The 20,604-nt window shown below is 50.8% G+C and overlaps 3 protein-coding genes across 3 annotated transcripts; 1 reads left to right on the forward strand and 2 right to left on the reverse strand.

Annotated features, from left to right (window-relative positions):
• Window positions 1–401: 401 nt before the first annotated feature.
• On the forward strand, window positions 402–4,894 carry TRV_00506 (uncharacterized protein; the record flags this gene model as incomplete). Its single annotated transcript, XM_003025280.1, has 2 exons — window positions 402–1,040; window positions 1,172–4,894. 2 exons carry the CDS (start codon window positions 402–404, stop codon window positions 4,892–4,894), a joined length of 4,362 nt encoding a protein of 1,453 aa, XP_003025326.1.
• Window positions 4,895–5,283: 389 nt separating this feature from the next.
• Window positions 5,284–6,561, reverse strand: TRV_00507 (uncharacterized protein; the record flags this gene model as incomplete). Its single annotated transcript, XM_003025281.1, has 1 exon — window positions 5,284–6,561. One exon carries the CDS (start codon window positions 6,559–6,561, stop codon window positions 5,284–5,286), a length of 1,278 nt encoding a protein of 425 aa, XP_003025327.1.
• A 1,750-nt stretch (window positions 6,562–8,311) lies between these two features.
• Window positions 8,312–20,291, reverse strand: TRV_00508 (LovB-like polyketide synthase, putative; the record flags this gene model as incomplete). Its single annotated transcript, XM_003025282.1, has 5 exons — window positions 8,312–10,972; window positions 11,124–19,527; window positions 19,589–19,772; window positions 19,823–19,967; window positions 20,031–20,291. 5 exons carry the CDS (start codon window positions 20,289–20,291, stop codon window positions 8,312–8,314), a joined length of 11,655 nt encoding a protein of 3,884 aa, XP_003025328.1.
• Between the last annotated feature and the right edge of the window lie 313 nt (window positions 20,292–20,604).

Raw genomic sequence — 20,604 nt, forward strand, 5'->3', positions numbered from 1 at the left:
GAAGGATTCAACAGTGGCTGGCCATTGTCTCCTCCCCCCCTCATTGAATCAGTAATACTTCCTGCTCCTTTCTTTGGCACTTGACCTTTGAACATACAAAACAACATACATAGCCTGCGCTCGTTCTCGGACATTCAATATTTATCTAACCGGCTTATATTCACTATTATCCACCACCGGGCGAGATACCCTAGGCTTAACACCTGTTGGCAAAGGCCAAGCTGCTGCATCTCGAGCCTAATCCGGCCCCAATTGGTGCGCTCATACTACTGCTCGGATACCTGGTTACTATACCTCATTTGCATGAATTAATATCTTTGATCCTCATTCAAAATATCGCTGAAACTTTCCCAGCTGACTCTCTCCGCCTCAACTCCCGGGGAAAGCTGATCCATGAAACCATGGCCGGGGTCGCCTTGGAGACGAATCAAATTCCCTGGGAGTCACTGCTCCTGATGGATGAACACACTGGTGGTGCTGACCTTCACTCTGCATTGAGGAGATCTCTTATTCCGGCTCCTCTCCGTATCGGGTCACCGTCAACGTCTCCATCTCAATACCAGTCTCCCTCGCCTCCGATTAGCCCTGCTCCTACTCTCCTGGTGTCTGTTCAAACCCCTCTCCACACCCGTTCTATGTCAGGGAAGCTCTCACTGCATGAATATCGCAGGAAATTATCACATAGTGATGCTCAGGACGGAACAACTACTGTTCCGAGAAGGATGTTGAAAAGGAAGCCAAAGACTACAAATCTGAACAACAGACAAGGGAACACCATCCCCCTTTCACCACCAGCAACCCCTCCAGCATCTGCTTCTCCTTTTGAACCAAGTCGACCAGTGTCTCCTATCCTTGAGCTAGATCATCTTACCTTTAGTTCTGGATATCACAACGCGTCTAATACTGCTACAAGCTGTGAAGTTTCACCTATAGATGGGGCTTTTCTGGATTTTGAACGCGCAACACCACAAAGTACATTGACAACACAAAACCCTCTATTTGAAGCACCAGCAGAAAACAAATCCCAGTATAGGACCTTGGTAAGTAAGTCTGATCAATATTTTTCATATATGGCCATCTATCTTTATCTCCTGTTTTGATATATTCCCAGTTACCTGCAGTTTCACTAACAATGACGCGCCAGAGCACCCTACGCGACTCTATTCGACAGATACCAACAAGATTCACAGCACATACCAAATCAGCCTCTGAATCTGCCCTGCCTAGGACTCTTCGCCATAAGGGTGTTTCATTTGAGATATTGACACCTCGAAGGCATACGGGCTCTTCTCTGTCACCAACTTTGGCTGAGACGGGTAGCCCTAGAAAAACTGAAATGCCAACTCCAAGTCCCCTAGACATGGACATCGAAATCCCTAAGCCAGCCAAATCACCGCCCCCAAGGCTTCGCCGGCGCTCTGCTTCCTTGGGCCCCGAAAGGAGGTGTACTCCCTCTCGTGCTTTGTTTGAAGATCTTCCTACCGCTTATTCTTCGATCACTTCGGGGTCCTCCAGCAAAAATAGGCCGGCCAACCCTACGGCATATAGTGATGAGCATTTACCACAGGTTCCCAACGAAGCCACAGCTCACCATGACCAATTTATGGTCTCTGATGTTGAGCCTTCTTCCTCGCAAGAAATTCAAATTGAACATCCAGACTCGGAGACCTCGCAGCCTACCGCAGAACAGCCCATAGTAGAAGAGACCTATGCTGCTTCAGAAGTTGTAGATGAAGTTGTGGATGAAGCCGTCCACCCATCCAATTCTCAAACAAAGCCCAACAAACTTGTGAAGCGTCGGCTTTACGGCACAAATGAACCCCTTTCCCCTGGATGTCCTCGTCTACGCCCGATTATCTCCACATTCCTGAATCGACGCCAACCAAACTTGCACGGTGCTCGCGGCCGCATTGAGAAACCAAAGATCATTAACGACATAATCAATAGGGGTAACAATTCGAGGCCGGGTTCAGCTCTTGATGAAATAGAGGACCACATTCAAGCAACATCCGCTCTAACACTTCCGCAACCAAATTGCTCGCATCATCACTTTTCCACTGGTCATCAAGAAATCACTACTGGTGATGAAAGCCATGAAATTGTTCCCCAAAGCAACCACGATGATTCACCAGCTGCGCGGTCATCCCCGTTCTCTTTCACCGACAGTAAGCGGCTTGAGGAATGGAAATCTTTTATCCTCACTGGTACAACCGATCAAGTTTCTTCCGAGAACCTTCCCAAGAACATGCAACGGACAAGCATATTTGGTCCCAACTTCTCTCGGCCAATGTCATCTCGTTCTCGACATCGTAAAGCTGATCATCGTGCAGAGTGTCGACCTCAAACATCTGATGCAACTTCTCCTTTCAAAACATGCCATATGGACCTCCCAAGGCTCTCGACGTCATATCTGCCCTACCATGGAGATAACCAGGGACAGCAGAGAATTTCCTCTGTCCTGCAACGGCCACCAGATCAGGAATTTTCTCTTTCCCAAGCCGAGAGGATGGCTGGTGCAGAGTCCTATTATGAAGATCTGGGTCCTGGGAGTAGCCAGAGCTCGTCAAGCAACAGACTCAGCATGCATACTTCATCGTCAATGGCATTGAGGACTCCTCAGCGTCCAAAGTCTGCGGCACCGTGCGAGCCTAAAGATAAAAGCAAGAGCTACCATCCCTTTTTCCATGCTCATCTTGGAAGTCCGCGCCCAAATAAGAAACGAGAGCAAAGCATCTCGACTTTGGCAAAGCATAAAGGCAAGCAGAGTATTAGCTCTGTACTTGATGGTGATAGTGACATTGAACTAGATGAAGGAGGATCCGAAAAAGATTGGGAGACGGTTACTGAGAGCCAGATGTTTGGATCCAGGTCCCGGATCCCAGTACCCAACCTGGAGTCAGGTAGCAGTTTGGCCAATTACTCCAGCGCTGGGACCCTGGCCAACAGAAGCCTGATGGATATACCCTCACAGTCTCACCAGGGAAGCAGTGAAATGAGATTCCCATTCCGTGATAGATCCCCTAGGTTCCGCCGCCCTAGCTGGTTGCATACCACTCGCCAACGTCGATTCCCTGAAATTAGTGCTCCTAGTTTCCCCCGTCACCTTTACTCGATGTCCGAATACCCTAGGGACCCCGAAATGCTGTACAGCACTGCGCCGCCCCTGATGGCATCGACTGCGCAACAGCCTGCTCCGCGAGCGGCTTCGAATTCCCAATACCACCACCCGTCCCCCCTTCGAGACACCCATCCGAACCCCTTCCAATCCACTCCCCCATCCCTGAACGAGATTCATCCGAGCGAGCGGCATGCAAAGTCTGGGCGAGATTCGAAGTCCGGCTTTGTGTCTGCAATTCGCAGCAGTAAGTTGACCTTTCAAGATGATAATGACAACAATATCAACAACATCAACAACAACAGCGACAACCCATTCAACTCTGGCCACCATGGCTCTGGTCCCATCAGAAGCTTGCGGCCTTTGCCAGCCCGAGCATCAATGGAAGCATCAGCATGGTGGACAAAACCAGCCTTTAGCAGCATGAAGTCGCAGCACTCCTTTCACTCTGCCCCTTTTTCCTCCACCATCAGAGGCGTGAGAGACGCAACATCCCTTCACAGCCGCAACGTCTCTTCCTCTTCCCATTCCCATTCTCACCCTCACCCTCACCCTTACCATCACCCTCATCATCACTCTCATTACCATCATCATCCAACCTCCAGCTCAGCATCACATGAAATTACAACAACTGACCTCTTTGACAGTAAAAATCCGTTGCCTGTGACTCCCTCTTCTGCATCTCAAACAGCCCGGCCACAGACACCCTCACTTGGGCCTCGGGCTTCCTGCACGACTGAGGAAGACATCGAGCTTGAGCCCCTTACGCGTGTCTGCCATCGATCAACGCCCGCTCGTTCTCGCGTCAGCTCATTAAGCAGCCTTGTGTCCGGCGTCACCTCGACTTCAAGAAACACCCCTGGTTCTCTGTACCTTTCTATCAGAGCTGCTCGTGACAAGGCACGCAACTACCGTCACCACCGCCACAACCGCACGCTGACGAACAATTCAACTTCCACCACGGGCGAGCGTCTTCTCTCTGCCCGGCCGGACACGCGAGCTTCATCTAGAGGCGAATACCGACGCGATATCAACTCCAACATGGACGAGCACGATCATCCAGCTGAACGAGAACGGGTATCTAGTCCCAGATCTATCCTTGCCATGTCACCACCAGCCATGCGCAGCAGCCGTCCCCCAACGCGTATCCAAAGTGCTAGCACTGCAAGAAAGCTCCGAAGCCCCAACCCAGACGACTTGCTCCGTGAACGTCTGGACCGAATTGAAACGGCTTCGGTTGTGCTCTCAAACCATTCACCATCTTTGCACGAGTCCTGTGTCCGCTCCCCCTGGACGACCTGCCAACCAGCAAAGCAATTCACCGTCAACGGAGCATCATCTTTCTTCGCTACCATCGACGAAGAAACAGGCAGCGTACCAGACGCATACTGTTCTACCTATGGCCGCCATGTCTTCCCGGAGCCGCCGCGCCTAACACCCCAGCCCCGTCGACAGTATCAGAACCAGAATGTCGATGCTCTAGGCTCTGCAGAACAGGCCGGCGTTCACGGAGGCACCAACTTGAGCGCTCAACGACGTATTGGAAGACAGCTGATCATGATCTTTTCGCTTTTGGTACCCTTTGGATGGTTTGTTGTTGCGTATATTGGGTTCGAGGGCAAGTTGGCCGACGAGCTGATCCGCTGGCGATCCAACGGAGCCATTACCGAGTTTCACGTCAAGGACAAGTATTGGGCTAGCCAGTTGGCCGTTTCTTATGGGGTATTTACTCTTATCGCACTGGTTGTGGTGCTGGCCATTTGTTTAACCGCCCTGTGAGGGAATAGGGGTTGGATATGGATATGTCTGTTGAGGAACGATGATCTTGGTGCCCCTGAACTCCCTCCCTTTATTGTTTTTCGTTTGTTACCCCTGGAACCGTTTCTCTCTCTATCTTGCTGTCGTTTCTTTTGTTTTTTTTTTTTTGTCAAATTACATTTTTCTTTTCCTTTTTGACTGTTAGATTTCTGTTCTCTCTGCAAACAATAGTTGATAATTCAAGATCGGATCTGGAGTTCATATCGGTTACAAAAGGGCCTTGTGTAGTTCGACGGAGTCTCTTAAGGCTAGGACTTGGGTATCTCCGTCGTCATGCTATGGGATTTTTATGGTGTGTAGGAATAGAGAAGAGAGCTGGGTTATTCTATAGAAGCACTTTTTTTTTCTTTTCAGTCTTGCATCCTGTTGGACTCCGCCACCTCCTGTTCAAGAACCGCCGTGACAGCGGCTAGCAGTAGACTCCTCCGCCGAAGACCATACTGCGACTTGCCGAACTTCCTACTCGGGTTGGGTGTTGATGTGCCGGTGCTGCTGTGGCTGTGGCCGTGGTGCTGCGATTTCTCGACCTTCCCCTTGCTGCCAGCGCCGGAGAAGCGACTCGATGTTGCGCACCCGCTCGCCAGAGGGGTGTGGGCGTGGTTGTCATTATTAGGGTGTTTTTGCCTTAGCAGCCGTCTTTTCGAAGGTGTGCGTGACGGCGGGAGGGAGCTGGGGTGTTGATCGTCGCTGATATAGCCCGCGGCTGCATCGCAGGACTCCCCAGGAGCCACTGATGCTGCTGCTGCTGCTGCTGCTGATGCGTATGAGGACCGACGACGATCCGGGGGACAGTCAACACCACTGTCTAGTAGGAGGGCGAGACGGACGGTGTCGGCGATGGAGGAGGAGGCGCATTGCAGCATCGAGAACTTCTCACGCTGGTACCGGACGTCGCCTGGCCGGTCAGCATCCTCGATATTATTGATATTATTGATGCTATCACCATTATCGACAATGCTTGATCGGCTGTGGGGCATGGAGGAGTAGAATATCTCGGAGGATTTATCTTGATCTTGCAAAGGCAGTTTGCCATGCTCACCACGATCATGGCCATGGTCGACGACATGGGCGCCTCGGGGACTCGGAGGAGGCGAGGCAGTGGAGTCTAGGGGCGGAGGATAGAACGGCGACGACAACCTGACCAGGTCGTTCTCCGTTCTTGACTGAGCAGGCAACGCATCCAGCAGGGCGAAGTTCTGATATTGGGCATCGGTCGAGCACCGTGGGGGGGTTATGGGCAGCCACCGCCCGCCGTCGTCGCTGTCGCTGCCGCCGTCCTGGCCGCCGCCGGTTTCGAGCGAGTGAGCATGCAGCTGCTTCGTCAGGGAGCCGATAGAGAACCGCTGGCTGCGCTCTGCCGAGTACTCTGCGGGAATGGATGTGGGCGCAGGGCCGAGGTGCTGGTGCTGGTGGTGGTGATGGTGATGGTGGTGATAGTGAGGGAACTGCCTCGACCGGCGGTTGAGACGAGGAAAGTCCCGCGAATTCAACGGCGACGGCAGCCGGGGCGAAGGACACCGAGACGATAGAGGCGAGACCAGGTTGCTGTCGCACTGGAACTGCAGACTATCGATCTCGGGCTGCACTGCAGGCAGCGCAGGAGCCGGGAACGAGAAGCCCTCAAACATGCTGTTAGCGCTGCTGCTGCTGCCGCTGCTCCCGGTTTCCAAGTCGATCGACCGATTGTGGTGGTGTCGTAGGGCCTTTTATCGTCCTCCCTTTTTCAATGGGCTATCGTCTTCCTCTGCCTTTCTTATGACTTATCGGATATGATGGGAGTTCTGTCCGGCGACGAGGGGGGGGCGCGTATAGATGGTTATATATCAAATCTCCGGCGCATCAGATATGACAAAAAAACAAGAAGACAGGCCGGGCGGTGCAAACCAAGCGAGGGCAACGGAAAAAGCAAGCAGGCCAGAGTTTCTCTAAGCCGAGACCGCGGCCGGCATCAGGCCAAGGTCAAGAAGGGCGCATCCAGGGAGCCAGACAAGGCCCGTCTGGTGTGAGTCTCTTCTCTTTCTCTGCGGGCTGCGTCTGCCCTGGACCCCGGCAGCGGCAAATGGGCAGACGAAGTGGGCTCTGGGTTCAGTCCCTCAGTCCTCTGTCCTCCGCGGTGGAGTAGGGCAGCGCGGCGTCTCGGTCGTTTTCCCTCTGCTGGTCTTCGTGCCTGTCTCAACCTGCGTCTTTGTTAGCAAGCAGGAAGCTGAAGCGGGAGAGGAGGGGCCGCAGTCCGTCCTTATATCTCATATCCCTTCCCTCCGTCAGGCGTGCCGCCGTCGTGGCCGCCGCGGTCAAGGGGACGGCGCAGGCAGGCAGCAGGCAGCAGGCAGCGGACAGCGGACAGCCACACACCCTTTGATAGAGGCCGGCGCAGGCATCCGACAGGCCCAGGCGGGCGACTGCGATCCCTGGTTTGGCCGTCGTTAGTCCCCGGCTAGTGTGTCTCTCGCCGTCGTCGTGTCCGTCGTCGTTGGTTGGCTCGTCCCACGGCTGGCTGCTGGTTGAACGATGGAGATGCTGGCGGAAGAAGAAGAAGAAGAAGCAAAAAAGGAGAGCCGGGGGGGGATCAGCCTTATCGCAGGGAAGGGCCAGAAGCGGATGTGCTCAAGAGTCACACACAGTCACGAAGCCGCCCGTCACTCCGGCTGTCTGATTCGACGAGACGACGGCGGGGACGAAGAAAGAGCCGGCTGTTCGCTGTTTGCTCGTTGTCTATGGTTATTATTATTATTTTGATATTCTCATACTGTAATGGCGATGGCGATGGCGGTGGTGGTGCGGGCTCTTCCCGTAGAGTTATTTCTCAGGCTTCTAGACCTTTGCGGATTTGCTGGAACACTCAGAGTAATGGATGAAATGCAGTCTATATTCACGCGGTCTATATGCTAAGTAGTTATTCTAAAACACAAAGGGAGAGAGACCCAGATCGAACATCTTTGCCGGGCAGGCTGGTGACGCTCTTCTCGGTGGCTCGCTCCGTTAAAAGGGACAAAAAATATGGACCGCCGGCGACGACGAGCCAGCATCATGCCGGAATCCAGGAAAAAGAAGAAACAGAATATTAAACAAGACAGACAAACATTAGGTGCTCCATAGCGGATTATCTCGCAGTGACAAAGGAAATAGTGTTATTTTTTTTGGTTTCTTTATTTTCTCGTTTGCAATTTTTTTTTTTTTTTCGGGCGGTTTTCGACATAAATCATGCAACTCCCCAACTCCTCGCTAACAACTCGAAAGGAACGGTGTGGGCGGTGTTTTGCTTGGGCTGTTGGTTCTCATTCTCTGGTATTATGCTCTCTGGTTCATTCACTTTTGGTTCTTTTTGCTCTTGATATCTTGGTTGGTCATTGGTTTGGCCGTTGTGAGTAGTGGCTTTGCCTACGCCTTAGGCGTGCGAGCCATCTTCTCCTTCTCATAAACAGCCTTCAGGACATCAACTCCGATGCTGAAGCAGGGCTCGACTCCCAGATCCTTGAGTATCGCCTTGGTCTTCCTCTGGTCCAGCGCAAACATGTTGTGGCCGACCTCGAAGTAGCTCTTGAGCACAGTCCATCGGATCTCCGCGCCTGGCTCGGTGTCGATACGCTGCATTCCGTCAAGCCAGTCGTCCTTGCTTAGGATCTCTGCCTTCACGCTGGGGTCAGACTTGATCTCAGCCATCATGTCGACTAGTTGAGGGGTCTTGACTGGGCTTGGGTTGGTGATGTGGTGGATTGTAGCAACGTTCTCTTGACGGCTTAGTCCGTCAGACAGTGACAGAGCACGCACACACTTGGTCATGTAGTCGATCGGGATAAAGTCGATCACAAACTCGAGGCCGCGCTGGCCGATCTTGGGGATGCCGTTGGACTCCACGATGCCGAGAACCATGCGGCGCGCAAAGCTGTCGTCCGGCTCGATTCCTCCCGTCTCCGTGCTTGCAGTTATGGCAGAGGCACGGTAAATGGTGCAGGGAATGCCTCGAGACGCAGCCTTTTCAATCAACATCTCGGATGCCCATCGTGATTTGAAGTAGCCGAAGCGACTAGTGCCTTCGGGGGTGAAATGGCTGGCACTGGTCTCTTGGGTAACCGGGCGGCCTCTTCGCTTGCGGATGGTGGTCTGCCATGATTGAATGTGCATAACAGACCAGGTAGAGAGGTGGTGGATGTGAACCTTAACCCTGCCAAATGTCGCGAGTTCGATGATATCGCGGATGGGTTCAACATTGAAGCTTCGAAGGTCGTCATAGGATTGAAGGAGAGAGACGTGAGAGGCGAAGTTGTAGATGGCCTGGATGGTCTGCCCGAGTTTCTTGAAGTCGGGAGTTGATAAGCCCAGGTGTGGGTGAGCCATCGCACCAGGGACGCATTGGATACGGGAAGTGACAGCGTCGCGGTCAGGGAAGAACTGCAGTAAATCCCACTGGTCCAGCACCTTGAAGACATCCTCGGAGGTCATCGGCTCCTCAAGGCCAAGAACATGGATTGTCAACTGGGGGCTTTCACGGAGTAGAGTAGCAAGCATGTGGATTCCGTGGAAGGACTCAACACCGGTAAGGAGAACATCAGTAATCTGAGAGGGGGAAATGTCGGGTAGGCTTTGGTCTAGGGTATACTGAGGAGCGTCAATCAATTCCGTTTCTTTGTCCCAGTCGATTTCGCCGTCAGTAGCATCCTTGGATTTGCTCCAGATGGCATGAGCAATGCCCATAGGGGTCGGCTTTTCAAACATCATTGCAAGTGTTGGAGTGACTTTGAGGACACGCTTGAGCCTGGCCTGCAGCCGGAGCATAAGGATACTCTGGCCACCGAGCTCAAAGAAGCTATCATTGACTCCAATTTCTTGATCCTCGGGCAGCTTCAGGATTTCCTGGAAGCCTTGCAAGACGGTATTGACAAGTTTATCATCAGGCCTATCATTTGGTGCTGGCGCTTGAGATTCAACCGTCTCGGTTGCGGCGGTAGGGAAGGTCAAGGAAAGGTCGCAGTTGAGTAGACGTTGGCGATCAACTTTCCCACCAATGGTGACTGGGAGAGCATCGAGGAATTGGTAACCGTTTGGAAGCATATAGTTATTAAGATGGCGGCCTGCCTTGTTGTTCAGGTCAAACGCAAATGCTTGCTTGCTCTTCTGGTCGGCGAATGGCTTCTTGGTGACAACGAATGCAATTAGTTGGCGGTTATCAGTGATATCCTGAGAATCAGCAGTGGTGGGCGAACGGGCAACGACGGAAAGATCGACAATCTGTGGCTCTCCGGATTCGTCCTTGGATTCCACAAATAGTCTCTGTTCAACTTCACCAAGATCTATACGGAAACCTCGAAGTTTGATTTGCTTGTCACCGGCAATGCGACCGTGGAACTCCAGGCTTCCATCTGGGCGGAACCGGCCTTTGTCACCACTTCGGAACATTCTTGTCCAACCGGCTTGACGGTCTTCTTCGGAGCAGAAAGGATCGGCTACGAACGAGCTTCGGTTTGCTTCTGGTCGGTTAAGGTATCCAAGGCCAACTTGAGCTCCTCCAACAACTATCTCACCGATGAACCCCTCAGGGAGGGGTTGGCAGTTCTTGTCAAGAATGTAGTGTCGTGTGTTTGCCATAGGTAATCCGATTGGGATGCTGACTTCATCTTCGCTAGGGTATTCAACCTGTTGGATGGTTGTTTGGACCACAAGCTCACTGGGGCTCCAGGTGTTCAGGACCACAGCTGGGGTTCCGAGATCGTAGAAGGCCCTGGCCACGCGGACTGGCAGTCGTTCACCAGCGAAGTAAGCAATTCGATATTTGCGGATGTTCTGGAGACATGGCTTTGCGTTTTCAATGAGAAGGGCAAATTGAGTAGGAGTGAAATAGGTAACAGTAACCTGAGAGGATTCCATGTACTTGGCGAGAGCAACAGGGTCCTTTCGAGTAGCAGCGGTAGCAACGCAGACGCGGGCGCCGCAGGTAAGTGCAGAAAAAATTTGAACAATAGATAAATCAAAACAAATAGAAGAATGATGAAGGAAACGGTCTTTGGTGGTAAATTTATAGTCGTGATGCAAGGTGCTGAGCATCTGTTGAGTGTTTGATTGACTCAAGACTACACCTTTTGGGGTGCCTGTGCTTCCCTTTGAATACATTAAAATCAAATTTCTCTCTCAATAATATTCTTAACGCGAAGTAGTATTCCTCATGGGAGGGTTGTGTAGAGGAGAAGAAACTTACCGAGGTGTAGATCATGTAGAATGGGTCATTGTTCGCAGTCTTGAGCGGCCCTTGAATAGGCTGTGATGATTCTGAGATGTTCTCCATCACAACGGAGTCCAACGGGGAGTTGGACTTGTTGGAAATCTCTCTAGCTCTAGCCTCGAGCTCCTTTTCAGTCAAAAGAAGCTTCATTCCGGAGTCATTGGCCATGAAAGAGAGACGCTCAGTAGCGAAGCTGGGGTCGAGGGCAACATAACCACAGCGAGCAAAGAGAGTACCGACCATTGCGGAAATAGCGTTCACTCCAGGAGTCGAGAAAATTCCAATTTTAGATCCGGAATCAATTCCCTTAGATTCAATTGCAGCCGCAACTCTCTCCGCTTTCTCAACGAGGGTCTTGTAGCTGATACTGCTTCCGTTAGAGGTCTCAATGGCCACATCGTTGGGGTATTGGCGCGCGATGTCCATGATACGGGAAGCGACAGACTGGTTCTCCCAGGTGTTCTCAGTGAAATCCATGGCGAAGAAATTGTTCTTCAAGTGAGAAAGCTCCTTTGGGCCGACCATTGAAATTTCGGAGATTGGTTGGCGATGGTCGCGAATGGCGCTGTTCATGAAGGCGATGAAGTTGTCCAAGAAACGCTCCATTTCAGAGTTGCCGTACAAGGTGCTGGAGAACTCGAGGGAAAGCTTAAGCCCCTCATCGGGGTCCTCGGTGGCCTCGAGCTGCATTTCGCTGGCAGTGGGAACATCCTTTCCTCGGATATCAATCATATTGAAATCATCAGTAGAGTAGGTTGGGATCTTTCCATGCATCTGGTAGTTCACAACAACCTGGCCGAGTGGGAAGTATGCAGGGTTCCTTGGAACACCAACTGCATCGACAATAAGGTCGAATGGAACATTTGAATGAGATAGAGATTCGAGAATCAAACCACTCATTTCGCGGAGGAAGCTCTCAAAGTCAGTATCGTTGTTGGTGGCGCATCTGACGGGGATGACATTGACAAAGAATCCAACGGTGTCGCTAACGGATGGGTGAGGTCTGTTTCCATCAATCATGTGGATAGTCAAGTCATCCTGCTCAGTATAGCGGTAGATGAAAGCTCTGAATGCGGCCATGAGGAACTGGGCAGGTGTTATTCCAAGCCGGGCGCAGACTCTCTTCATTCTCTGGTGGGCTCCCTTCTTTAGCAGGCCTTGGTGTATGCTCCTCTTATAGTCGTTAGACTCTGGTCGCTCTGCTTTTGCAAATGGAAGCAGCTTAGTAGGGCCGGGAAGATCATGGTACTTGGCCTTCCAGAAGTCGACATCCTTTTGTTGCTCTTCAGACTGAAGGCGTTCGTTGTGCCACATGGTGAATTCAGAGTATGAAGCTGCGGGTTGTTTAACGCCATCCAAGTCGTCACCGTTGCGTAGGCAGTTATATAGGTTGCAAACTTGGTCTAGAAGAGACTCACTGCTACCACGATCGAAGGAGATGTGGTGGGCGATAGTGACCACTGTGAACTCCTCTTCTCCAGTTTGGATGAGAGTAAAGCGAATGTTCTCGCCGTTTTCAATGTCAAGGGGTTCATGGGTTTGTTCTTCAATGAAATCCTCAATATCGGCTTCAACATCGTGGGCATCAGTGAAATCGAGGAAGTTGAGCTCCACAGAGCAGTCATCGGTAACCATCTGCTGGGCGAAGGACTCTCCTTCAAAGTAAGCAGTGCGAAGAACGTCATTTCGTCGCTTGAGCTCCTCAAGAGCCATCTGGAAGACTTGAATGTCAGGCTTGCCCTTGATAGTGGCGCATAGAGGCAAGTTTAAGAAGGACTTGTCTTCAATCAGGTTATGAATGAACCACAATCTTCTCTGGAAAGTTGACATAGGAACCTCATCTCCAGGAGAAACTTTGAAGGATTTTTCACCAAGTGGATGATCTCCAGCATTCTTGGTGCTGGATGATCTAGCAGTGCGCGAGGAGGTTTGCTGCTTGGAGGTATCCTCGGTCTCGGCCTCTTCCAACACAACTGCTTCGGACACCTTTTCAACCAAGCCGCGAATGCTTGAGCTTCCAAGGACGTCGAATAGGGCGAGTTCAACGCCAACAGTCTTGAAGAACCATTTACGAATTTCAATAGCGACAATACTGTCAAGACCGTAATCAGCAAGACTGCGACTAGGTTGGACGTTTTCAATATCGATAGACAGGATGAGGGCGATCTTCTCGATGAAGGCCTCGATTAGAATATTGAGCCTATCATCAGCGGTGTCTGCGGCGCGAAGAAGGGCCATAACACTCTTCTGGGCTTTGCCGAGATTACCAGAAGAAGTGAAGTCATGGTTCTGGTAGATGTTCTTCATGCGTGGGCCGGAAGTCCAGTAGTAGTCAGGACGTCTCATGTTAAGACCGGTGATTGTTTGGTGGGCATCGAAGCCATTGCTGTCAAGAGTCTTGTACTGGTCCCAAGAAACGGATGTTTCGATCTGATGGAACAACTCTTCTTCATTGACCGGGTCATAGCCAACTCTCTCCATAACAGCTTGAAGCTGGGCATCCTCAGACACAGCACCGATACCAACGACCATACCAATATCCATGGTAGTGGCAGGCAGGCCGTTCTCTCGTCGGTATCGGCAAATGGAATCAATGTAAGAGTTTGCGGCAGCATAGTTTCCTTGTCCCTTAGTTCCAACAGCTCCAGAAAGGGAGGAGAAACAAACGAAGAAATCGAGAGGAATATCAAGGGTAGCCTTGTGAAGATTATATGTTCCCATAACTTTAGGGGTGGTGCAAATTCTCCATTGATCGAAAGACATCTTGTCAAAGGGCGAATCTTGAAGAACCATGGCAGCCTGGAAGACACCCGCAAGGTTATCCTTGATGGCTAGGACACAGTTGTTGACTCCATCGAAGTTGGCTACATCGGCTTTGAACACTTGAACGTTGACATTTCTGTCTTCAAGCCATTGGACAACAGCCTTGGCTTCAGGCTTGTCCGCACCAGATCGAGAAAGGAATGCCAGTTTCCGGGCTCCTCGGCGGTAAAGCCATTCAGCAAGTTTCTGGCCGAGACCACCCAGACCACCAACAAGGAGATATGTCTTGTCAGACTTGAGAGTTGCCTTGCTATCATTGGTGTTTGGCTGTACAAGGACTTGGTTATCATCTCCAGGAACGAGAACGACTTTACCAGCGACATTACCAAGCTGGAGCATGCGGAATGCTTTCTCGCACTCGGCATATTCGAGCTCAACGGTAGGGATGGAGCGAATCTTTCCTTGCTGGAAGAGTTCGCAGCATTCCTTGAACAATTTCGTAGCAATTGATCGGTTCTTCAAGTTGAACATAGTAACCAAGTCGACACTGGCGAAAGTAGCATTCTTTCTGAATGGGTCCATATCGATCTTGCTGTTCTGGTGGATATCTCGCTTGCCGATTTCAATGAATCGACCAAATGGAGCCAGACAGGTCCATGTGGCATGGAGAAGCTTTCCAGCGAGGGAGTTAAGGACAACGTCCACGCCCCATCCGTTGGTAAGGCGGTGGACGCCCTCAACGAATGAGTCGTCACGGGAGTTGAGGATTTGGTCGTCAGTAAGGCCATAAGTGTTCTTAAGGAGATCTCTCTTGGATTGAGAACCGACGGTGGCAATAATCTTGGCTCCAACTAATTGAGCTACCTGAATGGCCATCTGTCCAACACCTCCAGCAGCTGCGTGGATGAGCACGGTCTCGCCCTCCTTAAGCCTCGCGGCCTCAATAAGAGAGAAATACGCAGTGGAGAGAACCAGAGGAAAGGCTGCAGCCTGTGCAAAGGTTAGAGAACCACTCTTGGCGCAATAACAGGCTGGGTTCCGAGCAATGGTCCGGTGAGCACCCTCACCAGGGCGGAGTGCGACGACACGGTCACCAATCTGGAAGTCTTCGTCCGAAACCTTGGATCCCTTGCGAATGACAACACCAGCACATTCGTCTCCAAGTTTGTAATCTTCAATAATACCCATGCTGAGAGCAATATCACGGAAGTTGATAGCTGATGCCTTAACAGCGATTTCAAGCTCGTCATCTTTGAGAGGTTCATCGGTAATTTCAGTATCATCCGCAAATGACAGGGTTTCCAAGAGGCCAGGTCGTCCAATAACGAGCTTGAGTGGCCTGTTCTTCTGGTGAAGTGGTTGCATTGTGGCCTGGTGATTGTAGCCTCCGGCAATCTTAGAGTTCAACTCATCATTTGCGTGCAATCGGGAGACATGGATTTGGCCATTTCGAAGCGCAATTTCTTCTTCATGGAGGGTTGGGTTGAGGATGCGGAGGATGAGATCGGCAGAGAGATCAACCTTAGCAGACTTAGTGATATCAAGAATTGCAATTCTCAAGTCTTCAGTTTCATGACGAACAGAGCGAGCAAGGCCTGGGAACATAGCTTGCTCTGGGCAGGGGCAATCCATGAAGGTACCCTGGCTAAGCCAAACAATGTTGCGGTTTGCATCGCTTGTGAGGGACTGGACTGCCTTGAATTCGTTCAAAGCTTTGGATGGCTCATCGTAGAAGATGTTTACATCGAGGGCGTAGAGAGAAATAACATTATCGTCCATTCGTGTGCCATTTCTGAGAGACAGGAAGTCTTTTCTGGTAACCTTTGCTGAGGTGGTCGATTCAATTCTTTTGGCGAGAGCTTCAGTCTCTGCAGATGGATTAGATGGCATAAGAATGGTAAGAGTCTCAGGAGTGAACACTGATTCAACACCATCCTTCAAGACGGTTACCTCCGAAGTGGACCATAATTGTCTAAGGTTGTCAGCAGTAGGAGCCTTTGCAGGATGGGATATAACAAGGCCGTTCTCGTTGAGATTCTCAATGGAAGCAGCTTCAGCTAAAGAGGAGATTATTATCACATCAAACTTCTCATCAAGAGGGGCCTCGAGCGAAACAAGGCCATTCCAGCGTTCAACAAGGGGAGAGAAGCTTGCCTCCTCCGCTGAACCAACTGGCACCACAGTCATTTTGCCGAATTTGCGTCTCTCTCCATTAGAGCCACCAAGATGGTTCAGGATGTCCAAGGTAGAGGTATGGGAGTCAGAGTAGTGAAGGAAGTTCAAATTAGGGTTCTGGTGGACGTAGAGGTCAACAATCTCAGGGACGCTGAGGTTCTGGGCTTGAGCAGGAGTCAGGAACTCGAAAGCCGGCTTCCACTGGATGCCGAAGAAAAGAGTTCTCTTCTGTTGGTCATCAGCATCGCTTCCAAGACTGGTGAGTTCTAGACCTTCAATATCCGCAAGAAGCTGGCCCTCCTTGGACTCAATACCAATATTGCTAATGGCAACACGCGGTCCGTGCATCCAGCTGTCGACAGCAACGTTGGCCTTGAATCCATCGCATTTGTACTCCTTACGGTTAAGAAGACCAGAAATTCTCAAAGAGCGCATGAAAGTAGGGATAAAGGACTCCGTAATACTGTGGCCCATGAGGCCTTCCACTGCTGCGAAGATTGGGTGGAGGGAGGAATCCAAGAAGGTAGGATGAAGGACACTGGCGCTGGAGTCATCACCAGTGGAAACCCTCTTAGGCTCCCAGGTGATTTCTCCAGTTGCAAAACCTTTACCACACTCCACATTCCCGCTAAGGCACTGGAAAGCCGGTCCATAGTGAAGGCCGATGGTAGCAAGTCGTTGGTAATATTTCGTGTGAGCCAAGGTTCTGTTGCTGCTGGCTCGAAGCTCTGAAGCAGGAGCTCGCTGCTTAATGCGATGGACGGGACGTTCTTCACCCATCTCAACTTGAATCAGACCAGTACAGTGCTCCCTCATAGAGTCACCATCAAAGGAGAAAATGGCGAATTCTTTCCAGGTTGAGTAAACAGTCTTAGCTGATTCTGTAGCTGGGCGAAGTTCCAGCAAAACTTCGGTGCCCAAGTCACTGTTGCTGACCATGAGAGCGGACTTGATAGCAATGTCACGAAGGTGGATCTCTTTGATCGGGTCTTCAGGATTACCAAGGCGGATAGCAGCCTCAATGGCCATGGTAATGTATCCAGCTCCGGGGAAGACAACTTTTCCAGAAACAGCATGATCCACCAACCAAGGCATCTCAGCCAAACGGAGGTAGTTTCGCCATCTAGGGCGGTCTTCGAGGCATCCGGGCATCTGAGCACCGAGAATTTGATGTCTGAATTTGCGAAGACGGTGGCTCTTGATGACACGGGTTTCGGACCAGTATCTCTGGTGGTCCCAGGCATAACTAGGGAATTCAAGAAGTTTGTTACCACTGTCAACGGTAACAAGATTGTTGTTGGCATCGATGTATTTGTCCTGGTTAACAGCAGGGATATCAACAGGGTATCCCATAGCAAATAGCTGACCGGCAGCGCTAAGGATGCTATCATAAGCAGCAACCTTACGGTCAAGAACTCCGAGATATGGAAGTTTGATGTTAAGCGAGTTAAGAGTCTGGTTGGAAGGTCCCTTAAGAGCAGGATGAGGGCCGACTTCAACCAAAACATCAATATTTTGCTCATCATCCTCATTGAGCACAATCCCGGTAAGAGCGTCAGAAAACTTGACTTGACCAGTCATGTTGGCGGCATAATAAGCTGGTCCCATGGACTGATAGTCAGCAACCCGGGCAGTGACACTAGAGAACATGCGAGCAGTTGGAGGCTGAGGAGAAAATCCAGGGTGATTCTTCATAGCACGCTCATATCCAGGGGCAAGCGGAAGCATGTGGTGACTGTGGAAAGCTTGGCCGACCTGGAGACGACGAGCGAAGACTTTACGCTCAGAGAGCTTAGCTTGAAGTTCAACAACGGCATCTTCGTCTCCAGACACAGTGAAACTGGTAGGACTGTTCATAGCAGCAACTGCAATGCGGCCAGCGTATGGCTTGAGCTCATTGGTAACTTCAGATTCAGTGAGACCAACGGCCATCATAGCACCGGGGACGCTATCAGAGCTGGCAGCTGCGTTGCCCATGTAGAGACCACGGTAGTAAGCGGCAACCATGGCATTAGAAAAGGACAAAATGCCAGCAGCATAAGTAGCAGCCAGTTCACCACTGGAATGTCCAACAACAGCGGTTGGGCGTATTCCCCAGGAAGCAAGGAGGTTAATCAGAGCAAGCTGAAGAGCAGTGCAAATTGGCTGAGAGAATCGAGTCTCACCCAAGCGAGAATCTTCTTGAGATCGAAGAAGCTCGCCGACAACGGTCCAATCGGGCTTATCTGGAAGAGCTTGGAGAACTTCGTCACACTTCTCTAAGGATTGGCGGAAGAGTGGGCTCATTTCAATAAGCTGACGGCCCATTCCCCACCACTGGGCACCTTGTCCGGTGAATACAAAGCCAAGTCGGGGAGCAGAAGTCATCTTGCTGACCCAAGCAGCGACTGGTAGGGGTTCCTTGAGGTTGCTGACGACAGCTTCATTGGTTGCTCCATAAGCAAAAGAACGGAAATCATGCATGCTTCGCTCTATGCTAAGGGTAGTGGCAAAGTCTGCAATGCTGATATCAGGGTTTGCCTCCAAGTAAGCCGCAAGTTTATCAGCCATCAGCTTTCCAGCTTTGTCGGAGTGGGAAGTAATCGGTGCAAGATAAGGACGATCCTTGGTCATCTCAGCGTAAGGCTCTGGGAGAGCCAGCTTAGTGGATGATGGGCGGTTGTATTCCTCTAGGATAATATGGGCGTTGGTGCCTCCATATCCGAAGCTGTTAATAGAGACACGTCTAGCGACACCTTCGCGGACCGTCCACTCAACAGGTTCTGTAGGGATGCGCAGCTTCCATCCCTTGAAATCGACCTCAGGGTTGGGGGTGTTGAAGTGCATGTTTGGCGGGATTTGATGTTTTTCCAAAGCCATTGTTGCCTTCATGATACCCGCCAATCCAGAGGCACCCTCAAGATGACCGATATTTGTCTTGACAGAACCAATCCAGAGGGGCTCATCACGGGTAGAAGCGAAAACAGAGCTGAGAGCACGGAGTTCTCTGGGGTCTCCAGCTGCGGTACCAGTACCGTGGCATTCGACATACTGAGTATCAGCAGGGCTGAGGCCAGCCTCTTTGTAGGTTCTTTCAATCAAAGCCGCCTGGGCCTGAGCAGATGGGAGAGTGATCCCCTGCTTCTTTCCGTCATGGTTTGCACCAGATGCCCTGATGATAGAGCGGATTCGATTTCCTTCGACCTCAGCACGAGATTGCCGCTTCAAAACAACCGCGGTGATACCCTCACCACGAACGTAACCGCTACCAGCCTTGTCTCCGTGACGGCAGCGGCCGTCAACGGAAAGCATACCAAGATCAGTCATGGTCACGAAGATATTTGAGTCAAAATGAAGAGCAGACCCGACAATAATGGACAAATCGGATTCACCACTGCGAAGAGATTGGTTTCCAAGGTGCAGAGCAACAAGAGAAGAGGAGCAAGCGGTGTCAATAGTAACGCTAGAGGGAATTTGTCAGTTAACAGGAGCAGATGTAGGCATTTGCTTCAATAAGACTTTACCTAGGACCGTGCAAATCATAAAAGTAAGAGATACGGTTAGAAAGAATTGCATCACCAGTTCCGGTCACGGTGTACTTGGGATAGTACTCCAAATCCTTGGTGATCATAGAGTTGTAGTCGTTGGTGAAACAACCACAATAAAGAGAAGTTTGGGTGCCCCGAATTTCGTCAAGAGTAATTCCGGCTATTAGTAATTAGTTAGGATATTCAGAAAAAGCAGGATATAAATATTACCATTTTCCAACGCTTCGTAGACAACCTCAAGCAAGAGGCGCTGCTGAGGGTCCATGGCCTCAGCTTCCTTGCCAGAGATGTGGAAGAAGCCAGCATCAAAAAGACCAAGGTCCTGGTCAAGGAAATAACCATATTTGGCATTGGTCTACAATAAAGTTAGAGTCAAACCATAGTGTGTGTCTGTGATAAGAGGCTGAAATCAACATACGGTTCCCTTGTTGGTTCCATCAGGGTGGTAGTAAGCATCGACATTGAAGCGGTCAGAAGGCATCTTCTTCTGAACATCGCGCTGGGTCATGATGTTCTCCCAGAGTTTGGAAGGAGAAGAAGCACCTGGAACACGGCAGGCCATGCCGATCACAGCGCTGAAATCATCGCGAGGAGTTGGCGCAGTAGTAGCGCTTGAGACGGTCTCGTTGTCAGAGACGTAAGGGGTGTTAACACCTGAGGTACTAGTCATGGTGTCCATTGCTGCGTAGTTCGGTTGGAAGTTAGTATCAGGAAGAGGAGCAGAGACTTAACCTGAAGTTGAGAATATGTCCAGATAGGTTTCAGAATTGAAATCCAAGACGGGGGACAATCGGTTGGTGCTTATTAGTTACTAAGTACGTATTTTGAATATACAATATCCAGATAATCGATGTCGAACCGCTGGATGGTTGGTAGAGCACTGAGGCGAAGGAAAAAACAAAGTCTATAAGGAATCCCCAATTTGTCCGTTGAGGTAGATCGAAGTGAAAGAGGTAGTCCCAGAAGCAGAGTGCTTGGTGGGAGTAATTGAA

Source organism: Trichophyton verrucosum, assembly GCF_000151505.1.
Source record: "Trichophyton verrucosum HKI 0517 chromosome Unknown contig00037_1.f1.exp, whole genome shotgun sequence".
NCBI lineage: Eukaryota > Fungi > Ascomycota > Eurotiomycetes > Onygenales > Arthrodermataceae > Trichophyton > Trichophyton verrucosum.